Source organism: Pithys albifrons, chromosome 4 (genome assembly GCF_047495875.1).
Source record: "Pithys albifrons albifrons isolate INPA30051 chromosome 4, PitAlb_v1, whole genome shotgun sequence".
Taxonomy (NCBI): Eukaryota; Metazoa; Chordata; class Aves; order Passeriformes; family Thamnophilidae; genus Pithys; species Pithys albifrons.
In genome coordinates, this window is record NC_092461.1 from 48,423,567 (window position 1) to 48,436,977 (window position 13,411).

Sequence of the window (13,411 nt, forward strand, 5' to 3'; positions counted from 1 at the left end):
AGCCTACTCCCATAGCAATTTCTTCTCATCATATTCCCTACCTGCAAATCCAGTCAATTCTGTTCTAAATTCATACTTAAAATGTTCTGCTACTGGATTCCTCTGTATGAGGAATAAATAGATTTGAATCTTCTATTGCTTATTTATATTAAAAAGTGTAGATGTACTCAAGCAAAGTCCCAGAGAGCACTTGTTGCAATAGTACTCAATAAGTTCTTAGCCTACCTTTAGCTAAAAATGAGACTTTTATAAACACAATAGAGTTGTCAAACATGAAGAAACACCAGAAAAACATTAATTCTCGACATTACTTAGAAGAAAAGATACAGTCAGTTAATGCTACATTAAACATGTGTACATTAATATTTAGGAAATGATATTTGAATAGCACAAAGCAAAGAAGTTATTTTTAAGCCACTGTCAAGGATTTTTTTCAAGGACCATTTGGGGAATGTGGAGTATTTGTGTGTTTACTTCATATCTTTTTCCATGTTTTTCAAATATGGCAGTTTTGCTCCCTCTTCTGGTTATATGCCTGAAACATGTTAGACACTGATGCGCTGCAGCTGGCCCCTTCTCGATGGGTATATTTGGAACGCCTCAGAAGAACACCTCTATTGAGTCACCCGTTTAGACAAGCATTTCGGGTTTATGTTGGCAGGACTGATTTAGGGGCAAAGAAAGGGTGCAGGAAACCTATTAAGGAGATGAAGACAGCGTGCAAAGATACCACTGCTGTTTAGGGAGATTCCTGAGGCCCACAGGAGACCGGGAATCCAGTATCCTGGATAAGAATTACTAAACACTTGTCCTGCTTGCATCCCTCTCTCCCAGCATCTACCCATGGTCTGCTGAAGAGCAGGCACTGGGCTAGATGGATTTTAGTCAGTGCTGGTATGGCTATCCTCATACTGCTGAATAAACACAAAGAAAGTCAAAATATCTCCAGAATTTAATGGATAATGAATTCAAACAAAGAGAATTGCAAGTAATGGCCAAAATACATGTGGAGCAAAACACAAGCTCCTGCTCTACACCTCTCTTCCATAATCTCTCCTCAGTTTGCATTCCCATTCCCTGCGTGTCACCTAGTACTCTGTGCACACAAGGAAATGTGAACAGCCAACAAATCCATTCTGCAGAATGCAGAAGGTAAGGTATAGCTTGGTCAGGGTTTGGGATACTTTTTTCATGTTATTTTTATTTTTAATTAAAAGAGTGCAATCTTATAGCAAATGTTTAAACATTTTCTATGCAGAAAGATATTTTCTTTTCTATATGATCATACATGTCTCTCATGAACACACACACACATAAAAGAAAAAGCTCTGCAAGCAATCACAGGTATTCTACCCTTTTTCACTGCAGTTAAGATTGAAGCTTATGGCGAATTCTAGAGTTAAAGAATGTTCAGTTCAAAAAATTGTTCTGAAACTAAACCAATAATGTTAAGCATTAATACCAACCAATAAATAAAATACAATAAACGGCTTACACAAATATGAAAAGAAATAATTTTTTCCTCAGAAAGCTATAGATTCTTCTGAATATGAATTGCTAAAAATTAATAACATATAAGGTTTCTTAATGCTCAAATTTACACTCAAATTTACCTGCAATTTTTACATGCATTTTACATGGAAATACTCTGCACCAAAACACCTGTTTTATTTTTCTGCATTACTCATAAAACATTAGATTAGTAACCAGACGAACTGTGTTTGGCTAGCAGACAAATTTACAACCCACTGTCATGTACTAGTCATAGAAATGCTGCTTGACATTGTGACATACTTTTAAAAGATGCAACACCGTATTTTTTATAAATAAGTCAAATTTGTTTTTCAATTTATTGACAAGTCAGTAGTTAGATGCATTATCATCTATCATATTCTCCAGATAGTTTTAGAGCTAAATTTGTAAAATAGCCACTGATATCATAAGGAATTTCAACAGAATGTAGGTTCTTCAGTCTGGAGCATCTTATGGGTACTTTACTTCTACTGTTTTGTGTTGTGTTTTGGTTTTTTTTAATTTCACCATTTTTCCAGCCTGCTTATTGCAGTTATTACCCTGTCCACAATTACCACAGTCTGAACAAATCCATTTATTTAAACCTTATTTTTCTTCAACTAGAATTTAATTATAATATGTAGTATTTCTCTAGGTACTCATAACATAGATGAATATGTTAAGTATTCTCACAGCACACATAAAACATACCCAGTACCACTTCTCATGCAACATTCAGGGCTCTTGTGGTCTCTTACTGAAGTCTAGATTCAGAGGGCCAGAGGAACAGAAAGCACACAAGAGACTCACGGCAGTCATGTTTAGGAGTAGTTCAGGCAAAGTGTAGGCCCCATTTCCAAGAATCCAAATGGTATTAGACAGACGAAGATGCTCAGGTCAGCCATCAGGATGAGAGTGCCCTCTGGCCTGACAGCCACATGTTTGTTTCTCAAAAAAGGTGTTCAAACACTACTTCTGCAAGTCATTTAAGCAGGTCTGTCTGACACTACTTCTTTGACTGGGGTCCCTTATTCTGCCTACTTCTCCCTTCAGTCACATAAATTCTTTAAATTGGGTCTAAACTGATCAACAAGTCTGGAATACAGCACACTTTCAATTCTACTCCTCCAGGCATCCAGACTGCTCACTGAGTGGAGGGACTCCCATGCATGTGGAAACCAGAGTGCACACAAAGGGGAGGACTGGGTGACTGGGTCTTGCCATAGACTCAAAACGCAACTGGGCTCCAGACACCTCTGAGTCTGGGAGATAAGAACTGGAAAGTATTCCTGATTCCCATAATATAAACAAAGCTGTAATGTAATCCTACACAATATTGCAAAGAGTGAGGGAACTGATAGCTTGAAAGGCTTAAAATTTTGCTTTGGTAACTACATCATCCTCTGTGCACCCTAAATTAAGAGAGCAAAGGACAGCATTACCTGGGTCCTTTTCTCACAAACTGAAATGATCAAAAGATGTCCTACAAAATACATGCAAGAGAAATGCAAAAGACTTAAGAAAAATTGGAAAGGTATAGCAGTTTTGGTAATAAATATTTGAAATCAAGTATTAGGCACTGATTATTCTCTTGGAGAATAAGAGCTCTACAGAAGACATTTCTAAAACATCAAAGGGACACCTTAGAGAAATTAATAAAATATTAAAAGAAACTATCTTAAATACAGGTTAATAGTATTTATTTTATTGTGCAACTTACATCTTTCAGGCTCTATAATGAAGTATATAAACCATCAGTTTTGTTGAAGGAGTGGAAGATAAACTGAGAACACAAACAGATTTGGCCTTACTAAATCACTGTTTGTTGGTTTGTCACCTTTGTCAAATCAGTGGCAAAAGCCTCCATTTTACTACAACTGGAATTTAGATCTTAAAAGTGTGACACTGAAGTATCTGGTAATTACCATGACTTACAATTACAGCAGCAGACTCCCAGCATTTTAATTTCCTCAGGACTGTGCTGACACAGCCACCAGAGTAAGCGAGGTGACCCCATGCATTGCTCTACTGGGCTGGTGGCACAGCACCTGCTCTCATGGCACTTCATTCCATCTTGTCTATGCTTGATAAAAAGGGACATATTAAAAATGGTGTGTTTTTCCTTCCCACACAATGCACTAGCACGGGCAAAACTCAATCCCTGCTCTCCTGACAGATGTATTTCTTCTACTAAGTTGTCCTAGGGAACAGACAGTCAGGAATAGTCCATAATATTGTAGCAGGGTCTTTACCCCATGTGGGCTTCTGGGAGAGATGGAAGTCTAAGACTAAATGCCCAAATTTTAATAAATCCAAGGCACTATCTAGCTTATATTTCATTCACTGCTAATATGGAAGTAATGGAAAAACAGTAACATATTTCTTCAAAATTATCAAAGCAATTTAAAAGCATGAACCCAAATAAAACTTCTAAGTGAGCCATGGCTGTGCATTGCAACTTTCTCGTTCTCTATTTTAGACAAGAAACCTAAATCTCCACAATAACATTTCAGGGCTTTGAATTAAGCTTATTTCTACAGCATTTAAAAGAATAGAATATTGAACACAATACAGACTAGACAATGGAAATGATTGCTAATAATATGTCTTTCTCTACCAGTATATGATAATTAAAATGATCCATTTTTGTTTGTCACATTAAAATGTGCCAACCTTATAAAATATATACCTAAGATATGTGAAAGAAGATAGACCGGGTAAAAAGTGGAAGACAATGCAGATAATTTTGCAGATGTCTGTAAACTACTTGGCCTCCTAGGGCAAGGCAGACTGGGAATTCCAGAATGAGAAGCAGTATACAAACTATCCCCCTAGTTCTAAATAGCCAAAATGATCACATGTCTATGTAGTGCAAACTGTACCTTTAGTAATACACTGATCTGTAAAAATATAAAAATCTGGAGCTTTTGATTTCAAGAAATATTTTAAAACCACAGCTGAGACTAATTATATCCAAGAAGGTACACAACACACTGAAATTGAACATGAATGAATTTACTAATTTTGAGCTAGAAGAACTAAGCAACACACAAACATGCAGCAAAAAATAGCTAAAATTTCTCAAGCACCCATAATTCACAAGCAATATCATATTCAACTTGCCTTTTCGCCCATTTACAGGTGGGGTTTGATGTTTTTCCTCATTATCTTTACAACATGAAAAACAGACAATGATGATTAACAAGTGGAACAGCTACTGTGATGAGCAATGTGACTATAAGCACACACAGATGTGTTGTAAGCTACGTGAGCACAACTCCATGCACTATGCTTGAGTTATCACAAAACACAGAGTGAAGAGCACACAGTGCACACACCACTGAACACCACACAGATAGAACCACAACAAAGGCAAGAAAAAGGTAAAATGTACTATAATGAAAAATGGGAAGGCAAAGATCTTAAAGGACACTTTGGATGCTAAAGTGAGAACTACAACTGATAAACAAAAATAAACCTGCTTTCCACTTCTCAATCTTGAAATTACTCTAACAACCAGATTTCTGAACTAGCAATGAGTCCTTCACAGTAGTTATTCCTGACTTTCTTTCATAGAAGAAAAGAGTAAACCATATTTTCTTCTCTTAAATAACAATGGGACTAGGGTTCAGGCACAGGATTCAGGCACTCAGACTTTTATATCAGCATTTAGCATTTTAGGCATACATATGTATGCTAGTAATTTTTCCTATCAGATAGTACTAAATATGTTTCTTGCTCAGCTTGTCATTTTTTCATGCCATGTTTCCACTAGTTTTGACAATTATTGACATGGACAACAGAATTTAACCTATTAACAATGCATATAACAGTAGATTTATGCATTTACAATTCTTTCTTTGAGAAAGAAACATAAGAAAAGAAAAATGATTGAAAAAATCTTTAGATCTCCACTTATACTTGAACCTGTATGGGGTTAATAATCTAAGGATTTCTATTTAATGCAGTTTCCTACTCTTTTTGTTCAGCATAATCAGTCTGCTTACACAAATAAAGGGGAAAAAAAGATATCATGATAGAGTAACATTTACTTCCCTGCTTGTAAAAATTATCAAGGCAAAGGAGACAGCACCACATCTAAAAGGTGTCCACTTATCTGTGCTAAATGCATTACTTGAGCATAATGACAGAGTATTTTCATAAAAGAGAGATAAAAAGAGTTTAGAAGTTAGATGATTTTTTTTCTTTTGAGACTGTATTATTTTAAGCATTCACAACTGGTAAATAACTATGCTACAATGAATTTGCTTGTGTTTTTCTTTCATAAAATGATATAAATATTGACTGGATTTTTTTCTTTTAGCATATTTACAAGCTGGCTGGCAAAGCTTCCCTGTGTGCTCAGGGGAAAGCATATCTAGAGGAAATAGGCACTTGTGGTCAGACAGACCTGCCTCGACCTCTGCCTCCTGAACTCCGGTACGCTTGTTTTCTTCATCTCCTGCTGGATTTGTATAGCAAGGTATGACAGGGAGAAAAAAGCAAGACAAAAACATGCATGCTTTGTTACAAGCTGTTTAATTAAAAGATAAATGCCAAACAAAAGACATACGCAATAACATACAAACCCTCAGTCTGTGGCGGGTATTATTTTCTTAAGTGAAGTAAAAATTAAATAAATCCTTGTGCTATTTTTCATTAATGTCTCTAGTTTACTCCAATGAGATCCTTCTGCAAGCAATGATGCTCATATTCAGCCCTTGTTTTTCCTTATTGCCAATTTATTGAATTTTAAAACACTGGAAAACAGACAGTAAGTACCAAAGCAGACAAAACAGACATATATTGGTAGATAATTGGTTTAAAATCATCTTCCGCTTGGCTTTGCTTTAGTTTTTCTAGGAATAAAAGTCTAAGCCTCCATTCTCAAACAGCACATTTAAAACTGTGTATAAATCATAAATAAGTGGACATACTTGGTACCTTAATAAGTGGAGAAAAAACAACGCAAGTGCTTTTCCAACTTGGAAAAGAATACCTTCAATTTGCCGGATAATATCGTTTTTACCTGGATTTTATAGCAGTTAATATGCATAAAGGGAGCCCCTTTTCCACCAGTATCTACAGTTGCCTAAAACATATTTAAGTAGTTGAAATATTTGGAAACAATAGTGAAAATACTATTAATGATAAGAAACAAAAAATATATTTTTGTGTCATAAATAATAAATAACCATAACTTTCTTTTGTGACAAAGTTCATGAGGGTACCAACAATAATGATATTGAGGAGTATCAAACTGAACAACTGGTGTACCACATGCCTGATTTTGTTTAAATGTCAGTTATTAATTAAAAATTTTTGGATGTGATGTAATGTACTGTAGTTTTTCAAGGTTCAGATTTTGATTACGTATTGATTTTTGTGTTCTCCATTCCCAGAATTCTTTTCAGATCTCTCATTACTTGTATAAGCTTATGTGCAATTAAATAGCTCATCAAATGACTCAACTTCAGGTTTAGCTAGCATGTAATAGTAATTTAAAAACTACTTTTTCTAGGAGGTTATTGCTAACAGACAGGGAAATTTTGGCTATAATCAAAGCTAATGCAATAGAAAATAATGTCTGTATGGGTTTCTATGCTATAATTCTGTGATAAAACTGTGACATTGAAAATTCCAGTTGAAATATTCACTAGGGTTATCACCTATACAGTCAACCTTCTCTCATAGAAACAAATGTATAGAAGATGTGCCTAAGACTTAAAAACAATCCATTTCAGTAGAATTGAAGTAATTTTGGTATGTTGGACCCTGAAACATAAACTAACAATGGCTGTTACAAGCACAGCTGTATGACTCCTCAGTCATTTTTATTTATGCCCTTTGTAGTCTCAGACCTAGATAGTAAGACCCTCAAATTTCATAAAGCTGTTTAATTCCTTCTTTTGCCAGTCCAAGAGAAACTATAAAATATGACTTTCCTTGAAAGGTCAGAACCTTACAAATAATCACCTTAAGCTCTTTGTAATAGGTAAAACTTGTTCAAGTTTTTCTACGGAAATTGGACGAATGCAAATAAAATATTTTAATATTCTTCAGTGGCTGAGTAATCTGTTGCCTCTCAGGAGGGTGAACTATGCATCCACAAGTAAAACTCAAAGGAGTTTTTTTTGTGGTTTTTGCAAATTCTTAGTTGAAATCAAAACCCCAGGGTAGATTCAGGCAGTATCCTAAGGAAGCCTTGTTCCTGGTGTTAACTAAGCTATTCTCTTCACTTTCCTGTCAAGCACAGAGAATGTAAGTTACGGTGTGCAAGCACGAAGGTGTCTGTCATCACACATCCAGTACTGCAGAAGCATCCAACAACAAACGGGTGCGTGCATTTTTTTCAGACTGCTGTGTTTGACTAAGTCATCAAGTCCATAGCCAAGCTGAAGGTAACCCAAGCTCCTATCCCATATTATATACATGTTATCAACCACCTTTTATAAAATAAAGAACCAATAGACCATGTATATTTAAAAACCTGTGAAATCACAATTGATAGAGTATGACAGAATTATTACCAGTGTTAAAACAGGTTCTCTGCAATTGCATTATAATAGTCTGTCTCCCACCACACTGTGGTAGGGTATTGGAAAACACACAATAAAATTCCTTTTCATTTTGTAGAACTATGTCCCATTTAACAAAGAGATTATGTTCTAATGAGATAAAAATCCTTAAAATAAACAGCAGGTACTTCTGTCAGGGGTATCTGTGTTTTCCTAACCATCAGAGTATCTCAGTAACTTGCACTCCATACTGCCCGAGTTACAACAACAGTACATTGACAGTGTTCTTTTTACAGATTTGAAATGCTATCTGAGAAATATATAAAACTGGACTTATGGCTGCTAGTTATCCCTGATTAAACCTAATCAAGTATTCTTGTTAATTCCACTCATAGATAATTTTATTCTGGAACAAGATCACCCATACCTGAAGTTAAGAGAGGATAGGTAATCAGCATTAATGTCAGGCTTTAACAGCCTCTGAAATAAGTTTCCTGAGATAGAAGATTATTATGAGATCATGTAATTAAAGTCTGTACCATAAAACATAAATAGAAGAGCAAATCCTCACTGACCTTTATTATTTGCTAAATTTCTGAGCACTTAATTTTCATATTTTAAGCCTTTATTACATTTGTTTGGTCCAACATAATTATCTACTTTTTATGGTTGGATGCGTAGTTGGGAGATTTTTTTTTGTAGGAATGAGGAAAGAAAGGGCTATGTTTATTTTTAAGCGGAAAAGGAAAACTCTATATTAGAAAAAAGTTCTCTCTGATTAGTAATTAGCCACAAACTGAAAGGGTGAATACTGAATACTTTCAAGAGCATTTTATGATGTTCCATTTTAATTAGCAGCAAGCAGTCATTGATTTCATCCATCTACCAAGGCAAGTAAGAACAAAGAAATCCATTATAGCCACATAAATGAAAAAAATCACATTAACCCCTAAGAAGTATAGATATTGCAGTATTCTCTTATTGTCTCTAATAATACAGACCATTTAAGAGTACATAAAAATTGCACTGCTAAAAAAAGTTCAGTTTCATAATACCATTTTCCTACAAATATTCATTTAAACAAGATAGATCTATCTGTAGCACAATTTAAGGATATACAAGCAAATATTCAGCTAAAAAAAAAATCTTCTGGCATTTCAGTAGTGAAAATCCAGTGAAAACTTAAGTGGTCCTAGACATCTTTTCAGAATTATTTTCCAACCACCTAACAGGAAAATATACTAAACTAATAAAGACTGAAGCAAACCCAAAACTGCATAGATGCTAATGGTATACCCTGAGCAGATAAGATAATGACACGCATTTCAGAAATACCCAGTCTTTCTTCTAACAGGCAAATCTGATATTGGAAGCAACACAGAACTGGGAAGGTGCGGAATTAGCCAAAATACCATAGATAAAAGACTGTAAAATGCAACATCGCTGAGGATATTGTATGTTCTTCTAGAGAGCGTGTGGGGCACTGATAAAAATATAAAAATATGTATAGGGAATGCACTACAGATAGGAATGGCCCTTTCATAGCTACTCACAGCTAAATTTCTTAAAAACCAAGCTCTCTGGCAATATCTTGGAATTTTGAAATAAAGTATTCTATGGATACTTACACGGCCTGGAGCAAAAACTTGCAAATACATAACACAGTTCATGGAACTAAACCTAAACCAAATCACTGTATTTTAATTCTGATCCTAATCTGGAAAGCCATTACCCACAGAGTGGGGTTTTTTCCTCTGTAGGTTTCCTCTCTTCCATTTCTAGTTACACAGTCATAATCACACCATATTCCACATTCTACTGAGGACTGCACTATAACTAAAAAATATCTTCAACAGCAAATTATTCCCTTATTTCTACTTGAGATCTGGCATTTCTTCTACTATATTTTAAGAAGAGGTATGCAGTTTCAACCCTGTAACACATAGAGATTATGCAAATGTATGCAGACCAAATGAGACTACTGTAGAAGTTACCAAAACTTTTTCCTTTTTTCTTTTTCTCCTTTAAAAACTGAGATGAGTTCAAATATCTCTTTTCTATAATGTATCTTATATTAAATCTTTTCTTCAGGATGATTTTAACTTAATCTGGTCATCAATAAAATCCTTGCTTTCAAAATACAGAAAGGTTAACCTTCACAGAGTTTCCAAGCAATATAGAAATGCCGCTCTTATTTCAGTCAAGGATATGCTTCTGTAAGAGCAGAAAGGTCTACTCTGTGACAATGACATGTTCCTGTATGGTCATTAAGCTTTCCTGACAACAGGCAGCTGTTTCAATTATCACAAGGGCATATAAAAACACATTAAAATCTACTAAAATGCCTCCAAAACTTCCAGGTTTACTTGATGGTTTATTTTTTAAATAGTAACATAAACTCCTCCTATGAAAGGCAGTGTTTCTGATTCTATGAAATTTCATTTTTTATAACTGCTGTTTCATTTGCTTAAAATAACTTTCTGTAAAATTCAGTTCTCCACAGAAAAAAGATTGCTATTAATCTCAATTAAGTTTTGTCAGGGACAGAAGGTAATCTGCTGTTCTTGCAGAGCACTATTCTTTCTAAAGAAAATTGTTATTCTCCTTAAAGAAAACTATTAGAAAGTCCTAGAAGGATTAGAGGGATAGAAAAAGCCTCAAAGAACTCCATTTGCATTAGAACATAGTAAGTTTTTAATTCATGACAGAAAATCATATAGAATACTGTAGGAAAACTTTATCTATGGGTTATGACTTTTAACAGGGTTTACCATCATTATATGTGCAAAGTCAATATGAAATCTGTATAGTTACTGTATCTTGAGTCACTGATGATGCTTTTATGGTATATTAAATCTTTAACATCTGTGGATTTGACAGTTTTCCATAATCGAAATTTTCCAAAACACTACTTTTTTCCAAAAGACAGAGGTAAAGGAAAATATTATTCAGTCTTCGAGTAAAAATAGGGTTCCTCAAGTCCCAGCAGTACTTACCAGAGCAAACAATTCTAGTACTCCTATAAAAAATAATTATTTTATTGTATTTATTATACTTCTCTCCATAGAGCCTATGAAGTAAATAATAAATTAAACTGCTACCCTCTCTAATCAAACACAGTAAAAATACACAGTACTTCACAATTATTTCTCTAAGGATTTCACAGTCTAAATAGATATACTAATCAAACAGCAGGGAAGAGTGGTAAAACAAAAGCATACACAGCAATGACAGCAAACGTCATGTGTTTAGATGGGATTATTTCCTGGCATATCTAGACTGTATTTCATATAAGCAATTCACAACACATAAGATGACAAAGAAATAAATATACTAGGGTGATGATCTGAGAAAATAAGAGCTTTCTTTTCATGAAGTTTTGTTTCCAAAATGGAAATAAATACTATAAACACTGCAAAATACTAGATTAAAAAGTCTGATGAGACAGATACAGTAATACTACATAAAGACCCTCAGTGGTATAACCAAGGACTGCAATTGATATCTTGTGGCTTGCTATTAAGTAAAATAAATGGCTTTAATGCTATAAAATATAAGGGGATATAATTTTAAGTAAAATATTACAACTTTTTGAAAGGCTATCTTCATTCAATTAATTTTTGTTCCTATATAATTTGAAAATTACCTTGTAATTCAGCAAATATATCCCACTATAACATATTTGCAATAAAAACATTGTTCTGATTAAATGCATGGCTAACATTAAACCCATCAAATAGCCTTAATGCTTGTATTTAAACATGTGCCTGAGTATGTGCTAATCCTGTAAAGGTACATACATACATAGGTTAGCTGGAATACTCTTATTTGCTGTAACATAAACTTTTGGTCTTCAAAAATGGGTAAATTTCTAGGTACTTTTCTCACAACAATCATATTTACGTAGTATTATTTATACCTTTTTATGTAGAACCCTGTAAAATTTATGAGCCACAGGTCTAAAAATAAAGACAATAATTATGACAATAATTCCAACTATATCTGTGCAATCAAGTAACATCAATTGCAGTTGGGTTTATTTTTCCCTATCTAGCCTCTAAAAAAGGCTTTCAGGTGAAAAACAAGCCCTTCTTTATGTACAGACCTTCATAAGATTCTATCTCCTTGTCTCCATTGTCTAGGGAGAGTCACAAAAACAAAACAAACAAACAAAAAAAAAGGAACCAAAGCACAGGGGTTAAAAACAACAGAAGTTTTATAAAAGATAAAACATACATGTTAAGAAGGATCAAAAAAAAAAAGTAAGTATATGGCCATTTAGACTGATTTTGCACAGCACATCTTATTATTAAAAGTGGAAGGGTGAAATTTGCTATCAAAAATGTGTTTATATACCCCTGTTTTTAAACATTTTGGAAAACATCCCCATTGACCAGTGCTTTTAACAGACATTAAAGATTAGCACAATTAGAGTACCAGTAAAACATGAATCGTGAAATATATTTTTGGCCTTTCCTATTTTAAAGATTATTACCTCTCTTCTTGCTCCTCCTCTTTCAAGATGCAGATGTTTTATATTAGCGATCTGTAATACACTCCATGCAAACCCACAAGCTATGTTCCTGACTCCCAAATATGTCAGCATTTTATCACTAAAAATCATGCAAAAGATCATTTTCTGTGCCTGTTGAAGTCAATGACAAAACACCTATTGAATTCAAAAGGAACAGGATCATGCTAATAGCCCACCTTGGTTCCTATGTATGGCTGATGAATCATTTCAGCCAAGAGTATTGTAGATATTAAAGCATAATAGAAGAAAACACAGTACAAAATATAATACCACTATCAAATCCTAATTCTGTATACAAAACCTCAAGTTATTTCAACCCTAATGGCAAAAGAAAAACAATAAATACAACCAACCTTGGTGATCAATTTGGTAGCATCATTAAGGAGAAAACCACACACTTACTTCTCTCCAACGTGCCCTTTGGTGGGAGCTGTGGTAACTGCCTGCCCCTTCGCCCTACTACTGGAGTACTCGATGGACTTGTCTGAACAGACCCAGTTCGAGGATGTGACCTATGAGACACATATCAAAACAAACCACAGCCATTACATGAGAGATTCATCTTTAAATATCATCAACAACTGATAACACAACTAAGTAAGCTTTACATCACTTGGGACCCTTGCAGTGCCAGGGTGAAACTATAATCTAATTTCAGAAAAAGACTGATTAAAAATGATAATCTTTCCATGAAAAACAAGCCAAACCAAGGCCGAACTTCCATAAGATGCTTGTCCACATAGTCAAGCCAGAAAATGTGTTGTGTGCATATTCATGTGCATATGGATATAAAACCCACATACACATAAATTTATCCACAAGTCAAATTCAATTATCTTTACTCAGC

The 13,411-nt window shown here is 34.5% G+C and overlaps 1 protein-coding gene across 36 annotated transcripts in view; it reads right to left on the reverse strand.

Moving 5' to 3' along the window:
- The window catches only part of RIMS2 (regulating synaptic membrane exocytosis 2), a 448,599-nt gene that overhangs the window by 120,221 nt on the left and 314,967 nt on the right, over positions 1 to 13,411 (reverse strand). For 35 of the 36 annotated variants that reach the window (XM_071554038.1, XM_071554007.1, XM_071554005.1 and 32 more), the window contains one exon: positions 12,967 to 13,076. In XM_071554038.1, the coding sequence (XP_071410139.1) occupies positions 12,967 to 13,076 (110 nt within the window). Of the gene's footprint in view, positions 1 to 12,135; positions 12,149 to 12,966; positions 13,077 to 13,411 lie in introns of those variants that run through there. The other variant, XM_071554037.1, reaches the window with a different exon arrangement.